Source organism: Lipophrys pholis, assembly GCF_963383615.2.
Source record: "Lipophrys pholis genome assembly, chromosome: 4".
Lineage (NCBI taxonomy): Eukaryota > Metazoa > Chordata > Actinopteri > Blenniiformes > Blenniidae > Lipophrys > Lipophrys pholis.
In genome coordinates this window covers 2,734,088-2,753,350 of record NC_137637.1, presented here as the reverse complement: position 1 = coordinate 2,753,350, position 19,263 = coordinate 2,734,088, and the positions used below count along the sequence as shown (strand labels likewise).

Sequence of the window (19,263 nt, the reverse complement as noted above, 5' to 3'; positions counted from 1 at the left end):
GAGGTCATCCAGTGAGAGAAGAGGTCGGCTGAAGATCTCCTGGGCCTTGTTCATGACCCTGCGGAGTTTCTTCTGAGCTGCTGTGAAGCTGCTTTACCTCTCAGCGTTTGTAATCTGTGAGGATGTTCTCAGTGGAGCGCCAAAAAACCCACACCTGCAGTTTCTGCTGGGCCAAGAGTTCCAGCTCCAGGACGGTTCATCTCCACCCAGACGTGCCGGTGAAACATCCATCTCCTATAATAAAAGCGATTTTGTTTGAGAAGTTTGACTTTCTTCGAGCTGTTAAAGTCTCACTGCGACTCCATCGAAGAGCTTTTCTTCCTGTTTGGACCAGAGAATTACTCGCTCTCCACCTTCCGTTTTTCTCAGAAACTCACCTTTTGATCCTGTTGTGGAGTTTCTTGTTGTTTCCAGAAGCCTTCTGATAGTGACGAAAAGTACATTCGCTGACTTACTTTGCAAAATTCACAAGGAAATAAAGGACTCCGGGAGTTGTCTTGTATGCAACATTATTTTAGCTTCGTACCACAGGACTAACGCTTCCTTTACTCTCTATTGATCAACACCTTTATAGTCTAACATTGTTAAATCAACATTTATCACGTGAAGTGAAAAGCAGCGTACAGGTAAAATAAACCTTTTCTGAGATCATTGCTTCCAAAACACGTTCAAACTATTAACAAAATTACAGTTAATGCAAAATATCAAATTAACTTCTGAAAGTCTTTTTGTATTATGTTTTCTTTCTTGCTTCGGTAGATTTGAATACATCCACCTGCACTGAGCATCATCTCAGAACTACCACAAACTGTGATGTAAACTTTATTCTTGTTCATAGTATAACGTGACTGAACTTCCATTTGTTCCACTCCACTCATGTGAAGCTCATTACCACTGTTTATGACTTTAAATGCCTGTTTACGCTTGGATGAGCTGGTTCTTTCATTTTCTTTCTCCCTCGTCGGGAGATGTTTTGTCAAAAAAGATTTATAGTTATGATCGAGGACATAAATATGTATTGATGTCCCACTGGTGAAGTTAATCTGTTTGCAGGACCGAGGCCATTATTATTCTAACAGCAGAACAAATCCAGCCCTGCAGTTTAAACAGAACCACTTTGTTTACCAGCAGGAACATAGATTAATTTCAGTTTGTTATTTGGATTTTTAGCTCAGTTAAACAGCTGTTTGACTCAGATGTTCATGTTGCGGAAACGAAGAGGATCCATGTAAGTAAACAGATGCAAAAGAAAAGAAAGAACAATGAGGCCTGAAGCTGGATTAAGAGGAGGAAGACCAATCTCATGTACATTGTAATATTCAGGTTGCGGTAATCAGGGAACAATGATGAGTTCAGTTGATGGGTAAGTTAAATGCACCAAGGTTATAGAAGTAATAGTGAAATATCACAGGTAGAGTGAGAAATAAAAGATCAGTGCAGGTCCTCCAGCAGTCCAAACCTACAGCAGCTTCACTGGAATTGGTCCAGATTGTCCGGAAACAGCTTCAACTTTAAACTTTATTAAATTGAAAACTAACTGAAACTCGGATCTGGTTCCACATAAGGAGCCTGAGAGCTGAAAGTTCTTCTGGGCAGATATGGGACTAATAGTTCTTTATGATATGATGGACTCTGGTTGTTAACAGCTTTAAAAAAAACTATTTTAAACTCTATTCTAGATTGAACAGGAAGCCAATGAAGAGAGGTTAGAATGGGAGTGATGTGATCTCTCCTGCTGCTTCCTGTCAGGACTCTCGCTGCAGCATTTGGAATCAATTGAAGACTTTTTAAGCAGTTATTGTTTCACTCTGGAGATAACAGGTTCATGGAGTAGTTTTTCAGCTACACTCTGAGTCAACATGTTCCCGAATTTGGAAATATTACGGAGGTGAAAAGAAGCAGTCCTGCAGATTTGTTTAATGTGGGAGTTGAAGGATCAATCCTGGTCAGAATTGACTCCCAGGTTCCTCACAGTGGTACTGGAGGTCAAAGGTCAAATCACAACCATCTAGTGTTACTATATCTTCAGATAATTTCTCTCTCACTTGTCTCTCATTTCAGTTTTATCTGAGTTTAGAAGCAGAAAATTATAGCTCATCCAGGCTTTTATGTCTTTTAATGAATGAATGAATGAATGACTCAGTCAATCAATCAATCAATCAATATTTATCTTTTCTATGTCTTTAAGACAAGCGTCTAGTTTAGCACGTTGATCAGTATAATCTGGTTTAATAGATAAATAGATTTGTGTATCATCTGCATAGCAATGGGAGTTGATGGAGTGCTTCCTAATAATGTTCCCTACAGGAAGCATGAGTAATGTGAAAAGTATCGATCCTAGGACAGAACCCTGTGGAACTCCATGATTCAAGCAAGTTTTTTATGGGATGCTAATGCTAATAACAGCTACAGCTACATAACGTTATAGTTAGTTTTGACAAGCTGAAGGACACAAAACACATGTTTATTCACGTAACCATGACAACCTAAGCTTTTCTGCCATCTTTCAGCGGAAGTATCAGCATCTGTTGGGTTAAAAGCATCTGCTGAGAGAATTTATCACTTCCTCCAGTGTGTTCATCTCAGGTGACGGGGTGGTGAAGTGGGTAGCTTTGTTGTTCAGCAGCAGGTCGGCTCCGGGTTTGAATCCACTTCAGGAGATGAAGTCATGAATATCACTTTCACTGGCAAATTCGAACAGAGAGTGTGTGTGTGTGTGTGTGTGTGTGTGTGTGTGTGTGTGTGTGTGTGTGTGTGTGTGTGTGTGTGTGTGTGTGATGGACGATTTGATATCAGTGATCATGTCTCATTTTGTATTTGTACAAAGAGGAAATGGTTCTTGTGGAGATCAAAGATGTTCTCTCAGTGTTTGCTGCAAGTTAGAGGATTTCAATCTAATCTTCAAATAGTTTTCCAAAGATAAGAATGACGCATTTCTAGCCACACCACAACAATAAACACCTTCATTGTTAAAATCAGCAATAAAATAAATTTTCAAACACAGAAAAGAATGGAACTGCCACGTCTTTACAGTCGTAAAAGTTTATTTACTAATCTTTATGCAACATCATATACTTCACATAGTATTTAAAAAAGCAGCATTTTATTTATTTGCAATAATAAGGTTTCTATGGTTACTAGTATCAGCATGTTACCAGTGCTTGAAAGGAAAACATATAATCAAATACAATGCCACAGAAAAAACACAGAGCAGAGTCACAAAGACAACGTTCATAGAAAAGTCTGAAACCAAACTAGAAGCAGCTCTTTAGTCGACTTATTTCCAACTATTTCTTCATGTTGGTTCTCGCTCCGTACCCTCACAGTCCAGACGTTTTGCTCCAATCAAACCCATAAATCATCAAGTTTGCACTGCTGCAATGAAAAGCAGCAGGCACAACTTTCATCCGTGATGTGCAAAGCGAACATGAGGATTCATGCATTAGCGTGATTTTGCAGCGACATTAAATCCCGAGAAAAGATGTTCGCTAAAAGGCTAAACGGTCAGACGCTCAACACATGAAAGAAAACACAGATTATAAGAAAGCTAGATGTCTGATTACGCTTGATAATAAATGATTAAAAAACAAGATACCTCCGGATAAACATGATATGCATCCATCTGATCTTTCTGCTTCCTAAATAATAGGAAGACGATGTCAGCTTAGTTCACTGGAGTCAGACCCTCCCATGTGCCCACGCTTTTAGTTGTGTGTTCAAACAAATACCACCAAATAAATCAACTGGTTTGTCTTTTCTTCTTCTGACCAGGAAACACTGAGTGAAACACCTGATCTGCTAAAGATCTGCTAAAAGATGCACTGATGATCATTTCTGGAAGTAACGGGCCGAAACCACACATGACCCATTTGGCAAGTCAGCCATCATGAATGAGGAATATTGGGAATGTCTTCTGGATCAGGCAAAATACAGAGTTTAAAAGTGTGTCGTGCAGCGTGACGTCTGATTTACTCTGCAAAAGCTTCGCATGCAGAGGAGGCGGCAATCAGCTCGGCAATCAGCAGTGATGCTGTTTTTATTGCGACGAGAGACGACTTTAGACCACGTTTACACGACCGACAGCATTTCAAGTGAAAATTTATCGTTTTTGCATTTTTGTTTCGATTGCAACATTTTGAAAACGATCTCTGTTTACATGGAAATGGAAGCAAGGCTGACAACAATGTAGTTTTCAAGTAGGGCTACGTGTGGGTGCTGTTTTTGTAATTAAAGCACACACATAGAGAACATGACACTATAAACATTAAAGGAGTCATATTATCAAGTTTTTCAACTCTTCCTCTTGGTCTCATTGGTCTAGAAACTTTCTATTCAAAGTTTCGAGCTCCTCCTTGATTTTCCTCCATTTGAATATTGGATCATAGGAGCTGCATTCAGAATCTGCTGTGTCTGTGTGAGCTGGACTGGCTCCGCCCACACATGCCCATCTCGGGAAGAGGAGGAATTCCTTCCTCTCGTGGTGCCATGTGCCAGAGCACAGATGCCTAATTGTGGGAGGAGTCAAAGGGAGGGCCTACCTTGATTGGGATTGGCTGAACCCCCGATGACACTATATAGGGTTTGATTTCTGATTGGCTGGTTGGAGCAACACACTTTTTAAAACCTGAAACAAGCCAGGGAGAGAGAGGACAGACTGTCTTCACTTCTGGGACGTCAGTCCAGGTATGGGGACGATTAGTACTGCTGGAAAACCTTTAGAAAGTGAATTTTGTTTAATATGACCCCTTTAACAACTGGAGATTGATAATCTTGTTTATTATTTATTATTCTTTTTTTTTGTTGCCATATTCACATTTATTTGCTATTTTGCATCAATATATTTCCAAGCTTCCACCCTCTCCATATTTTTGTGCATGTCTGAACTCCATTTAATCACTTCATGGTGAAAACCAGTGAACATAAATGTGAGCCCATTCAAGCAGGAAAGCTGCAAACTGGGCATTTTATTTGCATTCTGCAGGGTGTTAGTAAATCTGTCCCTTAGTACATCTGCTTTTATCACAGCTCACATCCTGGATATGTGTGGGAAGGTAAAGTGACACTGAGGGTTTAGAAACCACTTAGACTCATTTTAAAGTCACCAAGAAGAGTTTAGACACTCACAAATAATGGAAAATATCAGCACTCAGTCAAAGGCTTTTGTTTTGAAATCCCAAATTAATACACGATGATCAATGTAAGGAAAGTAAATTGTTACACAGTTAAGTTTATGTCTTAAGATTGTGTATAAAATTGCTCAAGCAGATACATTTTATGTGAATGTGCTAAAAGCTTAAAGTAGGAAAAAAAAATACTTGTTTTAAAAGCTTTTCTGTGAATTTCAGAGCAGTTAAAAGCAATAAACCCTGTAACATTTTCACAAAGTTCCCTGCTGTGCAGTCCTCTGTAATAAAGTGCTTTCATGCAGTGAATTTTAGTCAGAATTACAAACCAAGGGCAGAGAGTGGTTGACCTTTCATGATGTTCACGGCGGGCGGGCGGGCGGGTGGGCGGCGTGGAGTCCTGTGGGCTCAGAGCTGCAGCCGGTGGCTCAGCAGCGAGGGTTGCCCATTCGACAGTAACAGACAGTTCTGAAGAGGCGACACTGGCAGAAAGCGCAGTGGTCGCAGCAGACGTTGCCTTGAGATTTACAGCTTCCCCACAGGGGGATGCAGTTAGCGGGAGGAGGGGGCCGCTTCTTCACACTGAATTTGTTCTGTGGGGGGAAGAAAGATAGAGCAGAGGTCACGACGCATGAGTTCACCTCACAGCGGTTAAATCCGACACATGTGAGGATCCAGACGAGATTCAAACAGAATACAACTTTACAACCTGGCTTTGATTAAAACCTTTGTGAAAAGTAACAGCTCCTCTATATATGGAGCTGTTTTAGCCCAGTTTATTAATTCAGTCCACTTTTATTTTACCAGGGAGGTCCACTAAGAAACACTTACATTTACAATGAAACAAATACATTAATGCATACAACAAAACTGTGTCACACAATCCTAACAGAAAGAAACAGTGATCTATATTAGGGAAACAGGGTACGAACTTTAGGATTGCGAGACTGATGAATCTATGAGACCAGAGGTCAACCTGCAGCTCTGCAGCCACATGTGGCTCTTCAGCTCCGCTGCAGCGGCTGGTGAAGCTTCCAGAATGTGTCATGTAAATAAACATTCTGCTTTCATTATTATTTAATTTGCTTTACACAGTGATGTTCAAAAAATGGTCTAATCTCCAGGATAAAAACTGCAAAAAAAAAAAATAAAGGGTAAAACAGCTAAATGCAGCTGATGAAATAGCTAAAATCCCTTAAAAAAAACACACATTATTATTATCATCATCATCATCATCATCATCATCATCATCATCATCATCATCATCATCATCATCATCATCATCATCATCATCATCATCATCATCATCATCGTCATCATCAATATTAATAATCAATAAGTAAAATAAATAATAATAAATAAGCTTAAGAGGCTAAAATAGCCAAGATACATAAAATATAATCCATCAAAAATTCTGAATTCAACCTCAGTTTTTGTGTGTAGCAAGTTTTCTCTTTTGTTTTGTTTTTTTAATCTAAGATAATTTACATTTTATTTGGTGGAACATCATGAATATATCTCTTTTGGTCATAAAGGTTGCAGACCTCTGGACGAAACTGTAGATTTGTAGACTTGTGTTATGAATATCGAGAAGTGACTGTCGATGAAGAGGAGTTTTGTAAATGAAATATCATCGGGTCGGTGAAGGAGTTTCTGAGGCAGAAGATTGGAAGGATTCATGACCACCTCAGCAGGAGGCACCAGAGAATCAGATTTGTATTTCAAAAGAAAACCACAATAAATCCATTTCTGGGCCTGAGAATTGTCTTTGCTGGAGAAGGCTGGTTAGACTTTCTTGAAGCACAAAAGGTTGAGAACTTTTTTAACCAAAGTTGTTTTCTCAAACTTTTAAAAGGTTTTAAAGACCGTAATCAAGATCAGAAAAGCTCTAAAGAGGATTTGACCATTTCAGACTCATTTGAGCACATTATTTCATGGATATTCTAATGTTTTTAATCTTCCTGGAATAATCAAGAAGCAGCATTTCTTTGAGCAAACCTTTTTGTGCTTCTTGGATTTCTTCTTCCTGGTGGATTTTGGCAACTCTAAAAGAGAACATCAGAAACTAGAGTTACATAACACAACACCAAGTATCATCAGCATACAGGATTATTTATTTTCATAAATACTACAGCTTACACTTAGAAACTCACCTACAATAAGAACGGACGGGGAGCTTATTCCCAGACTTTGGGACAAGGCGTTGGACGCGATGGCTTTGTTGGTGGTGAGTCTGTCCTCTTGGATCATGTGGGCGGAGCTAAGGAAATAGTCCGTCGCTGCCAACACAAAGCAGCCAAGCAGCAGGACGGCGTGCATCTTTCTCTGGAACAGAACATGGAAATGTTTGTTTCACCACTTCAAAATCACACTTTCTACACCACACACTAGTCTTCTGTACACTTCTTTTTCAGGGTTCCCACATCTCATCTTCTTTTTCTAATAGTCTCCGTTTCCCGTATCCTCCTTCCCCACATTGGCTGCTTGCATGTCTTCCTTTGTGACTTTTCTTTTCCTCATACCTCGGACCTCCATCCTCAGCCGTCACACTGGACCGTCAGCCTCGTCTCTCTCAGTCATCGTCAAACTTTCCCATCAAGCTCCTCATTTCTAGTGAGAACCTCAACATCCTCAGTTCCACCTCAGTGCCGCCTCCTTTAATCAATGCAGACCTTCCTCTCTAACCATAACTTCACCTCTCTTTCACCGCTTCCACTGCTTTCTGCTCTTGATCCCAGGTACTTAGACTCCTCCACGTGCTTCCCATCCACTCCTCTATTTCATTATTATTTCATTATCATTTATTACAGAGACGGCAGAAACACTGAAAACTATGTAGTGAGCATGCCGGGCCACTAGTGGGTGCTAGTCAGTGCCTCAGAGTGCCGTTGACGTGTAACCGAACCCAAAACGGAACAAAAAATCTCTGTTTTCACTTGAAATATTTGGCGTGTGAATGAGCCCTGAAGCAAACCTCTGACTAAAATAATAAATCAAGAGCAAATAAAGACAATAAGCACATGCACTTCACAAATGCATGCAGACAACTGATTACTCTTACCTCACTGCACATATGCTGCACATGTGTGCGCACACACACACACGGCTATTAAAAACATTTTTTTTTAATTGCTTTGAAAGTGGACACATATGTTGCTCGTCTGTCACATGATAGACGACTTCAGATGATTTAATTTGAAAAAAAAAAAAAAAAACACGGAAGAGAAGCCAGGAATGACACGCAAGTGCAGCTGAATCTCAGTCAAAATGGAAATCTCGAGAATAGTAGAAACATGAGTGGGAGCCTGATGACTGAAAGCTGTTCTGGGTCTTTGTAGTGCTGAGGGATAAGTAGCTCCGACATTTGGAAGCCGCTCCGAGTCGTGCTGTTGTTCATTTGTAATAAAAGAAGCTGGACGAGGAGGCTTGTGCTTCTGCATGACTTTGGAGGGATTTTGTGACAGGGGATGTATTTATGTCTTGTTTTATTTAGGATATCGTCAGAATCCCGCTGAAAGACACTGGGAAAATCAAAAATTCAGATGATATGATGGAGTCTGAAGTCAAATCATTTCCAGGTGCACAGAAATTGAAGAAATACATGACTGATTGAAATCTACGGTGGCCTGGAAGTGCAAAACACTACAAACTAGAGAAGCACTACCAAATAAAAATAACTCTATAAATTAGAGAAAACACAACCAAAAAAAAAAAAAAAAAAAACACTACCAAATCCAAAAGAACACTACAAATTAGAAACGCACTACTAATTTCAAAAGCACAACCAAATCGAGAAAACAATCCCAAATTCAAAAAAACACTACAAATTAGAGAAAAGCTGGATGGATGGATGGATGGATGGATGGATGGATGGATGGATGGATGGATGGATGGATGGATGGATGGATGGATGGATGGATGGATGGATGGATGGATAGATAGATAGATAGATAGATAGATAGATAGATAGATAGATAGATAGATAGATAGATAGATAGATAGATAGATAGATAGATAGATAGATAGATAGACGGACGGACGGACGGACGGACGGACGGACGGACAGACAGATAGATAGAGACACTACCAAATTAAAAAGAATATATCAAATTGCGAAAACACTACCAAATTCCAAACCTTTTTTGTGTTTAGGGGATTTGGCACTTCTCAGCCACCATAGAAATCATTAGAGATTGAACTGCATGTCAGACATGTGAAAAATTAAGACTTTCCTTTTATTCATTTTGTTACAGATCCATCCATCCATCCATCCATCCATCACCCCAATAGATTGACAGTCATTTCCAAAGCAGCCTAAATCATATGAGAACTTTTCCATTCAAGAAATGATCAATTTCAAAGGAAACTTTCCGTTAAAATCTCTACATGTCTGCATCTCACTCAGACATTCGCTGCACATGTGGTGATTTCCAGCAGATGTTTTCACGTTTGACACGCCGAGTTTTAATGGCCTCGCAGTCATACTGAAGGAACAATAATGATAGAGGAGAGGGAAAGAAATGACAGCTGAAGCTGAACGAAATTGGAGGCCTGGCAAGACGAAACCCTCTCTGATCTGATCACATCATTTTCATGAGAGAGAAAGAACCAAGAAGAAAAGAAATCCAGCTCTGTATTGTTTAAATCATCTGCATGAATGTTGATCCAACGAGTATTCACAAACATGCACTCAAGTATTTTCAGAAACAGAATCTTTTTTTTTAAATCAATCAGTCTTTATATATATATATATATATATATATAATATATATATATACAGTATACTGTGGGGCAGTTTTCATACATTAGGTCCCATTTACACGACAACGTTTCAAGTGAAAACGCTTCATATTTATGTTCTTGTTTCAGGAAGGTTTCACGTTTACACGGCAACGTGCTGCAAACTATGTAGTTTAAACGCTGCATTTTCCCGTGAAACACTGTCGTATAAACAAGCCCTTGTTTTATGTATTTGCACGATTGAGGAATTTATTAGTTGACTTTTTTAACATTCCCTGGGAGCGAATTTATAGTATCGTATTTTCTTTTACATTTTATTGGTGGTTATTCATTGGTTGGATGCTGGAGCGCTATTCCCATCAGACCTGGTTCAGATAAAAGGATCCTCATCGAGGTCTGCAGTCGCCCCATAACAAGAATCAGGTGTGTTACATCGGGGTCATATTTTGAAGAGGAGGGGCAGAGAGCGAGGACCCGGACTGGAAAACACTGCTTGGGATTTAACTGTGACTCATTAATCTGGGTCAGCACTCCTCCACCAGTTTGTGCTGTAAAGTCTAAATGACATAAATCAATTATTCCAACACGCAGAACATTTTCCACCGTTCCACCGGTTCTTTCTTCCACTGCCAGCACCTGCTGAGCTAACATTTACAGTAACGTCTTTTTTTTCTCACTGTACTGCAGCTCCAACTGAAATATAAATTGGCCGCCATCAGTAACATCAGCGCAGCATTAAAGCAACATATAGCGGACTTTGTCTTTCCTCCTCGCAGCGATCGATTGCTGCCGAAACAACTCAGATGACGCTGTATCTGGGCGGGAGAACCGATGGTTCAGCCTGGTTTTCGATTACATCTCTGCACAGTGGTGGAGTGGTAACAAAAAATTCCCCCGGCTCTGTTACAGAATTGCTTATAGGTGTGGATCTGATGGATTTCAGAACGGTCGATTTAACTGTCCACTAATTAAGTGACAATCAAATCAGCTTGTTGCAGAGAGGCTCCTATGAGACACATTTCCTCCGTTTCTTTTATTCTTTCTTGACCAAACTCACATTGAATTACCTTTAATGCTCCGATACCTTTGATAACATCCTCCACCAACACGTCTAAGTGTTACTCTTAGAATAGAATAAAATAGAATAGAACTTTATTTCTATAGCACCTTTCACAGACATGAGTCACAAGGTGCTTTACGGCACAAAAAACCGGGAAATAAAACAGAGATGAGATCATTAAAAATATGGAACCAAGAAAAACATACACAGTTATACAAAAAAATTGAGCAGCTGCAGGTCAAAGGCTTGCCTGAATAAAAATGTTTTTAACTGCTTCATCTCTTATCAAGATTTAGGGAAACAGAAAGCACAGTCGGTGTGGTTTTAGTGTGCTCAATGCATATCTTAAAAAAATCCCCCAATCTGAAGTGGGAAAAAGGAAGGATCCGTTTTGTCAGCAGGAAGTAGTCTAAATCAGAACGGTTTAGAGCACTTGAAGAAGTTAAAACGTCACTCAATAACGTCACTCAGGCCCCCTTTCCTCGACAAAGCAGCATTTTTGCATTTTCGTTTCAGAAAAGTTTTATATTTACACATAGTGATGGGAATTGATACCATTTTTATGATTCTAAACCCATTTTTGATACTGCTTAACAATTCGGTTCTTTGGAAATGAACCTGCCGTATCAACAGTGGAGGACCTGCTGACATTGCCGATGCTGCTCGGTGGAGAGTCGCCCCTGAGCGGATCGAAAATGCAGCGTTGCCGTGTGGGCAAATATGTCTGCACGTTGATCATATTTCCTCCCTTTGACAAAATATCCACTTTGCAAGTATTGCAAGTTGCCCTGTTGTCGTCCTTCCTCCTGAAAGTGTTTGAGCCACTTGGTCGTCGTGTTTCCTGCACTGGTGAATGGCGGAGCCTGCAAAAGCTAAGCAATGTGTGTGATGACGTAATTTGCACCAACTGGAATCAATAAGGGCTTCGTAAACACTGGGAACCAGTTCGCAACGAGAGCGGGTTTTTGATTTGCTGTCATATAAACGGAACCCCAAAATGCAGAAACTTAGTAGCCCGTAACAAAACAGGATGAACGTCACAAAACATGGCAGCACGTAACTGGCCGTAATGGAACTTGGAGGCGGTCCATGGTGGGACGGGAGGCTTACAGGAAGTGACTTTTGGTGGCCCTTTGGGGCATAAATGTGCTTTCACAATGGTCCGGCGTCCACATTTCATCTGTAGAAAGCCTTGGCAGAAGGTGAAAAACGTGCCACGCCTTCCTCAGAATTCCCCAAAATCCCACGGCGCACTACGCTTTGGCCAAACGGGGCTGCCGTGGCTGCCGGGAACATAGTGTAAACCTACACTAAACGAAACAAAATAAAGCTTGAAATGAAACACATGTTTGAGTTTCTCACACTGAAAATATCCGAATGCAATTATTCAGTATGAGTGTCATAACTGTGAATTCCAAACATACATGAATATATTGTTTTTCTGGCTCTCTAGCCTTTTTTTCGGCTTGGCTGAATCATTTTTACAGTCTTTGACAGAAAACTGGGTCAAAACTGCCTGTGCTCAAACAGCTGGGAAATGATTCAATTACTCAAAGGACACAATAGTGAATCACATTCCACAGTCCACAACCTGCCACTCAACCATCAGATACACCCGCTGACATCTGTGGTAAATTAAAAAGAAATTTAAAAAAATGGGATTGACTCCGAGCCAGGGGATAAATGTGTAATGTGGTTCAGCAAAAGGTTGTATTTGACGTGTCAGAGTTTCGTGTGAAAATACTGCAACACGTGTTTCTAGAAAGGCTTGAATCTTGTTTGAAAATACTAAAGTTAGACTGACTATATGATTTAATTGTTGTTTTTTTTGTGGCTCTCGGAGTTATTGTGGATTTTAGCTCCTGCGATAGTGACTGCTGCGTCACCTCCACACTGCCTTGATTCCTGCAGAAAAGCTCTGGGAGCTTCAGCTTCCTGCAGAGTGACGCTGATGGAGGATTAGCAGCTCCACCTGCCTCTGCAGCGACTGCTTTAGGCTGGACTCATCCATCAGAGACGACAGATATGCAGGAATCCTCTGCGATTAAAACCACCTGTCTCTGCTGGAATACTGATCGCTTTCACATCGGGATAGTCCGGGACTCCGTTCCATTCAGCGCCAAAATCACAAGCGCATAAAAACTGTAGTCGCACACAGTTAGCTCACTCTCTGTGCGATCGCTGTGACTTCTGTGATTTCTCCGCAGGGGGATGTTGAGCTGTGGCACTTTGGGGGCGGGCATTGCATAGACGGCCTCGTAATCCCCCCCTCCTTTCTGATGGGTCACTTTAAACGTCACTGTTTCCTGGTCATGTAATTAATGACAGACTAGCAATAGAATTAATGAAAACGGTTATAAACTGAATTCTGTTTCTGTGAACAATCCAGATTAAGGCATTGACCAGACGTCAGTTGAGCTGGCACAGTAAAAAAAAACAAAAAAAACACGAGCTCCATACATTGGTCCCAGCATAAAATCTAATGAAATCAGACAGATAGTTATGCAAGACTAATGACAGATTCATACTCCATAAGAACAAGAAGAAAGTTCGGCACTGTGGAATCCAGCCAAACAAAATGACATCATCTCCTTCTGGCCGAAGAAATATGGTTCTGCTGTGCCGACCGTCTGGGCCTAAGTCAATGCCACACTGCCGAACTACGGCACTGCCGTGTGCTACGCATGCGTGTTCCAGCTTGCTAATGACTATCAGACATATTTGAATCATGTTTAGCATATAAGCTTGCTACTGTATGAGCCCTGCAGCTCGTTAACATGTTGGCGGGCAAGCTTACGTGATGCACCTGAACGCATCACTGAAAGTGGTCAGCTCCTGCAGTTAAAACCAGACAAAGAAATTTGTCTTTCATTTCTGAAACACTTCAGAGAAATAGATATTTCTGAAAACATTGGAAGCGAGAAATAAACTGTGCAGTTGAAAAGTTAAAACGCCACTTCACAGATGTGTGCCTGCTGTGAGGGGGCGTGGCCTACGAGTTCCACAGCTTCTTCACGTAGTATGAACTCTCCTGGCGAAAAAGCATGTTTTTCAGCATCTGGCTGACGTCGCAGCCCAACTTTTCTTTTTGTTCTTATGGGTTCTTATGGGAGATTGAAGGGGCCTTTACTTGCTCAGCCTTGAAACCCCCTACGTACCTCTGACTGGGAAACAGTGACGTTTAAATTGACCAATCAGGAAGGAGGGGGGGATTACAAGTCTGTCTATGCAATGCCCGCCCCCAAAGTGCCAAAACCCAACCTCACCGTGCCAGAGAGATCACAGAAGTAACAGCGAGCGCATAGAAAGTGGTCTAACTGTGCGCGATTACAGTTTCTATGCACTTGTGATTTTGGCACTGAATTGACGGCATACACGTCTCATTGATTGAGGAATCGCAACAAAGCAAAGCTGCAGCGAAAATCTCTATGTAGTTTTTAGGTCATATAGAAGAAAATATTGTATTAATGGAAGTATACTTGAATTGCAAAGATTTTCCTATGGATGCCATTGAACATTAACATAATTAAATATTACAAATGTAATGGCAGAAATTGTTGTCACAGAATAAAGGTTTCTTGCCAACTGTTTATTTTATTTGAAGCTTCGAGACACAAGTCACACAGAGAACAGAATTGTCTGCATGAGAGTGTGTAGAACTGCACAGACAGAATATTTGTATCTGTCTTGAATCAGCGTAAGTGACAATGGTCAAACAGTGAAATTAAGGGGTGGGGGGGTAGGGTCAGTTGGTAAAATTCCCTTTTTGCAGTAAGATTTGCAAACGTGCATCTTTATTTAATCTTGCTGACATAGGTCAAACAAGATTTACGCCAGTACTTCTTGGAACACAGACCTAGACTGTGCTGTAGGTGTTAGTTTCATAAGTTCTAGGCTGAATCTGTGTCTCAAAATTTCAGACGGAGTTTGTCTGCATTTTGCATGAACTTTTGCACAACAAAAGGGAAGGCTCAAACTGAGGTTTCCAATTTACAATTTTGCCTTTCCACAAATAAAATGAGAATTTAACAAAGCTGCCTCCTGTATATAGTTTTATTTCTTTGTCACGATGCTATTTTTTGAGAGAAGTGATTCATACTCAGGTGTCACTGGAAAATAGGGGCCAACAAAATCAATCTTCACCTTGTCAGATTTAATGTTTGAGCCACAGCCTTCTCTGAAACGTTGCCAGCTGTGCTCTGCAGTAATTGGCGACATGTGGAACTGCCTGTTTTGGGATTTAATTTTCATTTTTCAGGACCTGTTTTTCAGTCCATCCAACTAAAGACACACAAAGCTCATCCCACTTTAGGAGTGTAAAAATATGAAGAACGCTGGCTGCAAGTCGTCTGCCGATGATTAAGGAAAAGGAAGTGCTGGTCACGAGCTAAAACGTGGGTATGCTCTGAGCAGACACCTGTGAAAATACACATGTGATTTAGTGAAGATCTTTAAAGAGGGAAAGCTCTGGAGCAAGGAGTTCAGTGTCTTCAAACCGTGGCCAAGCACTTCCTTTGATCCATTAAATATTAGAATCGGATTAAACTAGAAGAAATAAGATGACAGCAGTCAAAACCATGAACTCCATTCAGTCTCCTCAGATATATATATATATATATATATATATATATATATATATATATATATATATATATATAGTGCATTGTACAGAGTTATTTCAGATAGGATATGATTGCTGAGGTACTGATTTTCCGAATGAAGGAGATGTAAACTAACTGGACACCTCACACTATAAAGCCACTCAAATCCCAGAAAATCCTTTGACAAATTGTAAAAGGCCATTGTTAATTTTGAACTTACTACAAAATTCAATCAAGCCAAAAGAAAATCTCCAGACCCCTTCAGACAATCTGGGTAAATCCCCGTTCGAGCACTAAAGTCGTTCCATATGCTCCAAGTGTTGCCGGAGTTTTGACCCCTGCTCGATAATGACTTTATGCTCTCTAACGCACCGTGAACAAATTAATTTGAAGCCAACAAAGGATTTCTGTAAGATGCAGGGGCGATGCTCTGAATCTCACAGGTGAGGGCGGTCAAGTTCTGCACTCGGGCCACATCCAGCCCAACCAGCTGACGAATGAGTTCCAGAGAGGCTCTGGACAAACACTCCTGGATGCTCCGCGGGAAGCGGAGTGAAACTCAGGATTACTGCCTTGGAAATATGATACTGCAGCCAGTGATCTGAAACACACTGCATCAACGTCTCACTGCCAGCGGGAGAAGGAGGGAGCGCCCCGAGGTCAGGCGTGAGGTGGTTCTGTTATGGCTTTCTGTTGTTAGGGGAAATAAAACCACTGCTGCCACCGTCTGTCTGGTCCTGTGGCGACGCTGGTAAGTGGTGCTGAATGCAGACCTGCACACGTCCTTCCATAAACTGCAGTAGTATATTTGTTTAATCTCATGACGAGATCTTTGGATCTACATCTAGGCCTCATTTACACGACAATGTTTCAAGCAAAAACGCATCGTTTTTGCATTTTGGTTTCAGAGAAGTTTCAAGTTTACATGGTAACGTTTTGAAAATGATGTAGTGAGTATGTCGGGTCACTAGTGGGTGCTGTTGTTTGTTTTTGTAATAAAAGCCACAAACACATGCAGCAGAGAACAGTCAGCTCTAAACATTAACAATTGTAGAACACGAGCATTGTAGTTGACAGACGACCAAGTTGAATTGTTATTATGGTGACTGTCAAAATAAAAGTACCAAGTCCCAGGAGAATATCGACTGGGAGTCATTGTCTATCTACTGAGCATGTGCAGAACAACTACATGTTTTGCATGCGCAGTTGCAGCATTTAAGAAAAGTTCCCCTCTTTCTCCAGAGATAGAGTTGTTGTATTTTTGAACATTTCGCCTTTGGGAGCTATTTTCAAAAGTTGTGTTTTCAGTGTCTCCAAGCACCAGAACTAAATATTAAGTACTTCTATACTTTTATACAAACACACTCCCGGTGTGCATTCACATTTCAGATGAAGTGATTAAAACTGACTAATTAGTTGAGTGACATGAACAAAACTCAAGTTATGAATGCTTCTACTGATTCAGGCAGGAGTCCTCATGCGCTCAAGAAAATACTGGTCCACCGATACCAGTACTGGGTATCGGGTCTGATACTACACAGAGCCCTTGTACTTGTGAAAGCTAGTGGACGGGGTGAATTACTCGGCCAAGTCCACATTTCTTCCTTTTAAGTTGATGCAAATTTGAACAGAAATTTGAGACTGATGATTTGAGCAAATTTGTCAAGATTTTTCTTTGACCACCAGACGGCTGGATGAGAAAATATAGATCTGTGTGGTCCCATTCACCAAACTGCTGCAGGAGTTCATGCTGATTCGGCTGGAAAGTACCAGAATATAGAGTTTCTTTTGTATGAGACATCAAAAAAGGGGGAGAGGAGACATACAATGTTTTAAGAGTGGCTGATTGCTATACGTTCAGGCAGTTTCTGCAACATGAGCGTCCCGGGGGGAGGCCCAATGGTTTGGCTGTAAAGATGATCAGGCCCGTGAAATGTGAAATGTGAAATGTGAAATGAGAAAAAAAAAAGAAAAGTTGCCTATGAAGAGCAAGAGACGAGGCAATCAACAAAGAATGCACACCGGGTCAACTGCAGACCCTCGGGCTCTCCGTAGCCTCCACACTCCATTGGACAGAACACTTGGTTATTATGTCTGGAGATATTCCTACTGCAGCGTCTTCCCCAAACCGCCGCCTGTAAGTAGAACTCCCTCAGGAATCCCGTTTCCTCACCAGAGGGCAACGCGTACTAAAAACGTGCGCGTGGGTCTGCTGCCCTTTCACTCCCACCGTCGGGTTGTGTTTCACAGGTCTGCTCTCAAAGCTCCCTCTCTCATTTCTGCACTGATCTTCTTCTTTTTTTCCGATTCAACTTTACACTTCTATAATTGACGACATGAGCTGTACAACATTGCTCGTTTTCTTCCAAGAGCAGCAAATCTTCACTCAGGTTTCCCCTGGCTGAAGGTGAACTCACTCGTCAAACCACTTTTATGAGTGGAGGAGAGCATGTAAGCATCCTCGCTGAGATTTACTGAGATTTCTGCACAAAGTGAGCTCAGTTGCATGCACAGGCAGGAAGACTGCACTCATTCTGGTTGGTGGTTTATAAAGAAAATATCACAGGATTTAGACCCTATTTATACAAAAACCTGTCCATCGCTTGCCTTTGCTGGTTAGTGACTGGATGGAGCGTCGGTGGAGGTAATTATAACGTCCTGAGAGAGAAGCGATGGTGAACCAGCTGAGAACTTGACTCTCCTCACATTAACAGGCCCAACCGATGTCTACCTCCTTTCTACCAGCGTTACCTGGTGTTGCACAAAAAGATCATTTTCAGCTCCACTTGATGTGAGGCAGAGATAAACCGAGCGGGATCCGCTTGTGATTTTATTCTTTAACAAAACATCTAATTTCATGATGTGCACCTAACAGAATACAAAATACAATGTGCATTGTAGAGACAAAATGAAATACAATAATAATAATAGAATAGAGAAAGAAAAATAAGTAAGTAAGTAAGTAAGTAAGTAAGTAAGTAAGTAAGTAAGTCAATAAATAAATAAATAAATAAATAAATAAATAAATACATAAATAAATAAATAAATAAATAAATAAATAAATAAATAAATAAATAAATAAATAAATAAATAAATAAATAAATAAATAAATAAATAAATAAATAAATAAATAAATAAATAAATAAATAAATAGCAACTTTAAATAAGTTCTTCATTCCAGTCCAGGAGAAATGATAGTCAGGGGTTTAGGAGCAGTTACTTTAAAAAAACAACTTAAAATATGGACAGAAACAAATTGAGCAAGCAAAATATCTAAATGAACGAACACCTTCCTTCTTTTCTTCTTTTTCCTTTCATTTGTGTTTTTAAAGGGCTCTCAGGCACACGACAACATTTTCAAGCGAAAACGCACAACTTTTGTTGGGTTTCAGAAATCTGTTTACACCACAACGGTTCTCTGAGTCACTGAAAACACAACTTTCTGAAAACGCTCGGGCTCAGTCTCCTTGTAGACGGTGGTAGTAGAGACAATCAGAACAGTGTTTCCTCCGTGGTGTCATGACTCCCAGTCCATATTCTCCTCGGACTTGGTACTTTTATTTTGAAAGTCCAACTTCTTCTCTGCTGCATGTGTGTGTGGTTTCCTGACGGAAAACCAACAGCACCCACTAGTGGCCCAACATGCATAAATACTGTACTTTTCAGTATTTCTATTCAAACGCTATACTTTTCTCAAACGAAAACACAGAAACGATGAGTTTTCACTTGAGACGTTGTG

At 40.6% G+C, this 19,263-nt stretch overlaps 1 protein-coding gene across 3 annotated transcripts in view; it reads right to left on the bottom strand.

Annotated features, from left to right (window-relative positions):
- Positions 1–3,032: 3,032 nt before the first annotated feature.
- The window catches only part of asip1 (agouti signaling protein 1), a 32,070-nt gene continuing 15,839 nt past the window's right edge, over positions 3,033–19,263 (bottom strand). For all 3 annotated transcript variants that reach the window (XM_080460836.1, XM_080460835.1, XM_080460837.1), the window contains 3 exons: positions 7,277–7,448; positions 7,122–7,168; positions 3,033–5,716 (listed from right to left, as the gene is read on the bottom strand). In XM_080460836.1, the coding sequence (XP_080316962.1) occupies positions 5,552–5,716; positions 7,122–7,168; positions 7,277–7,442 (378 nt within the window). In that variant the 5' untranslated portion in view covers positions 7,443–7,448 and the 3' untranslated portion in view covers positions 3,033–5,551. The remainder of the gene's footprint in view (positions 5,717–7,121; positions 7,169–7,276; positions 7,449–19,263) is intronic.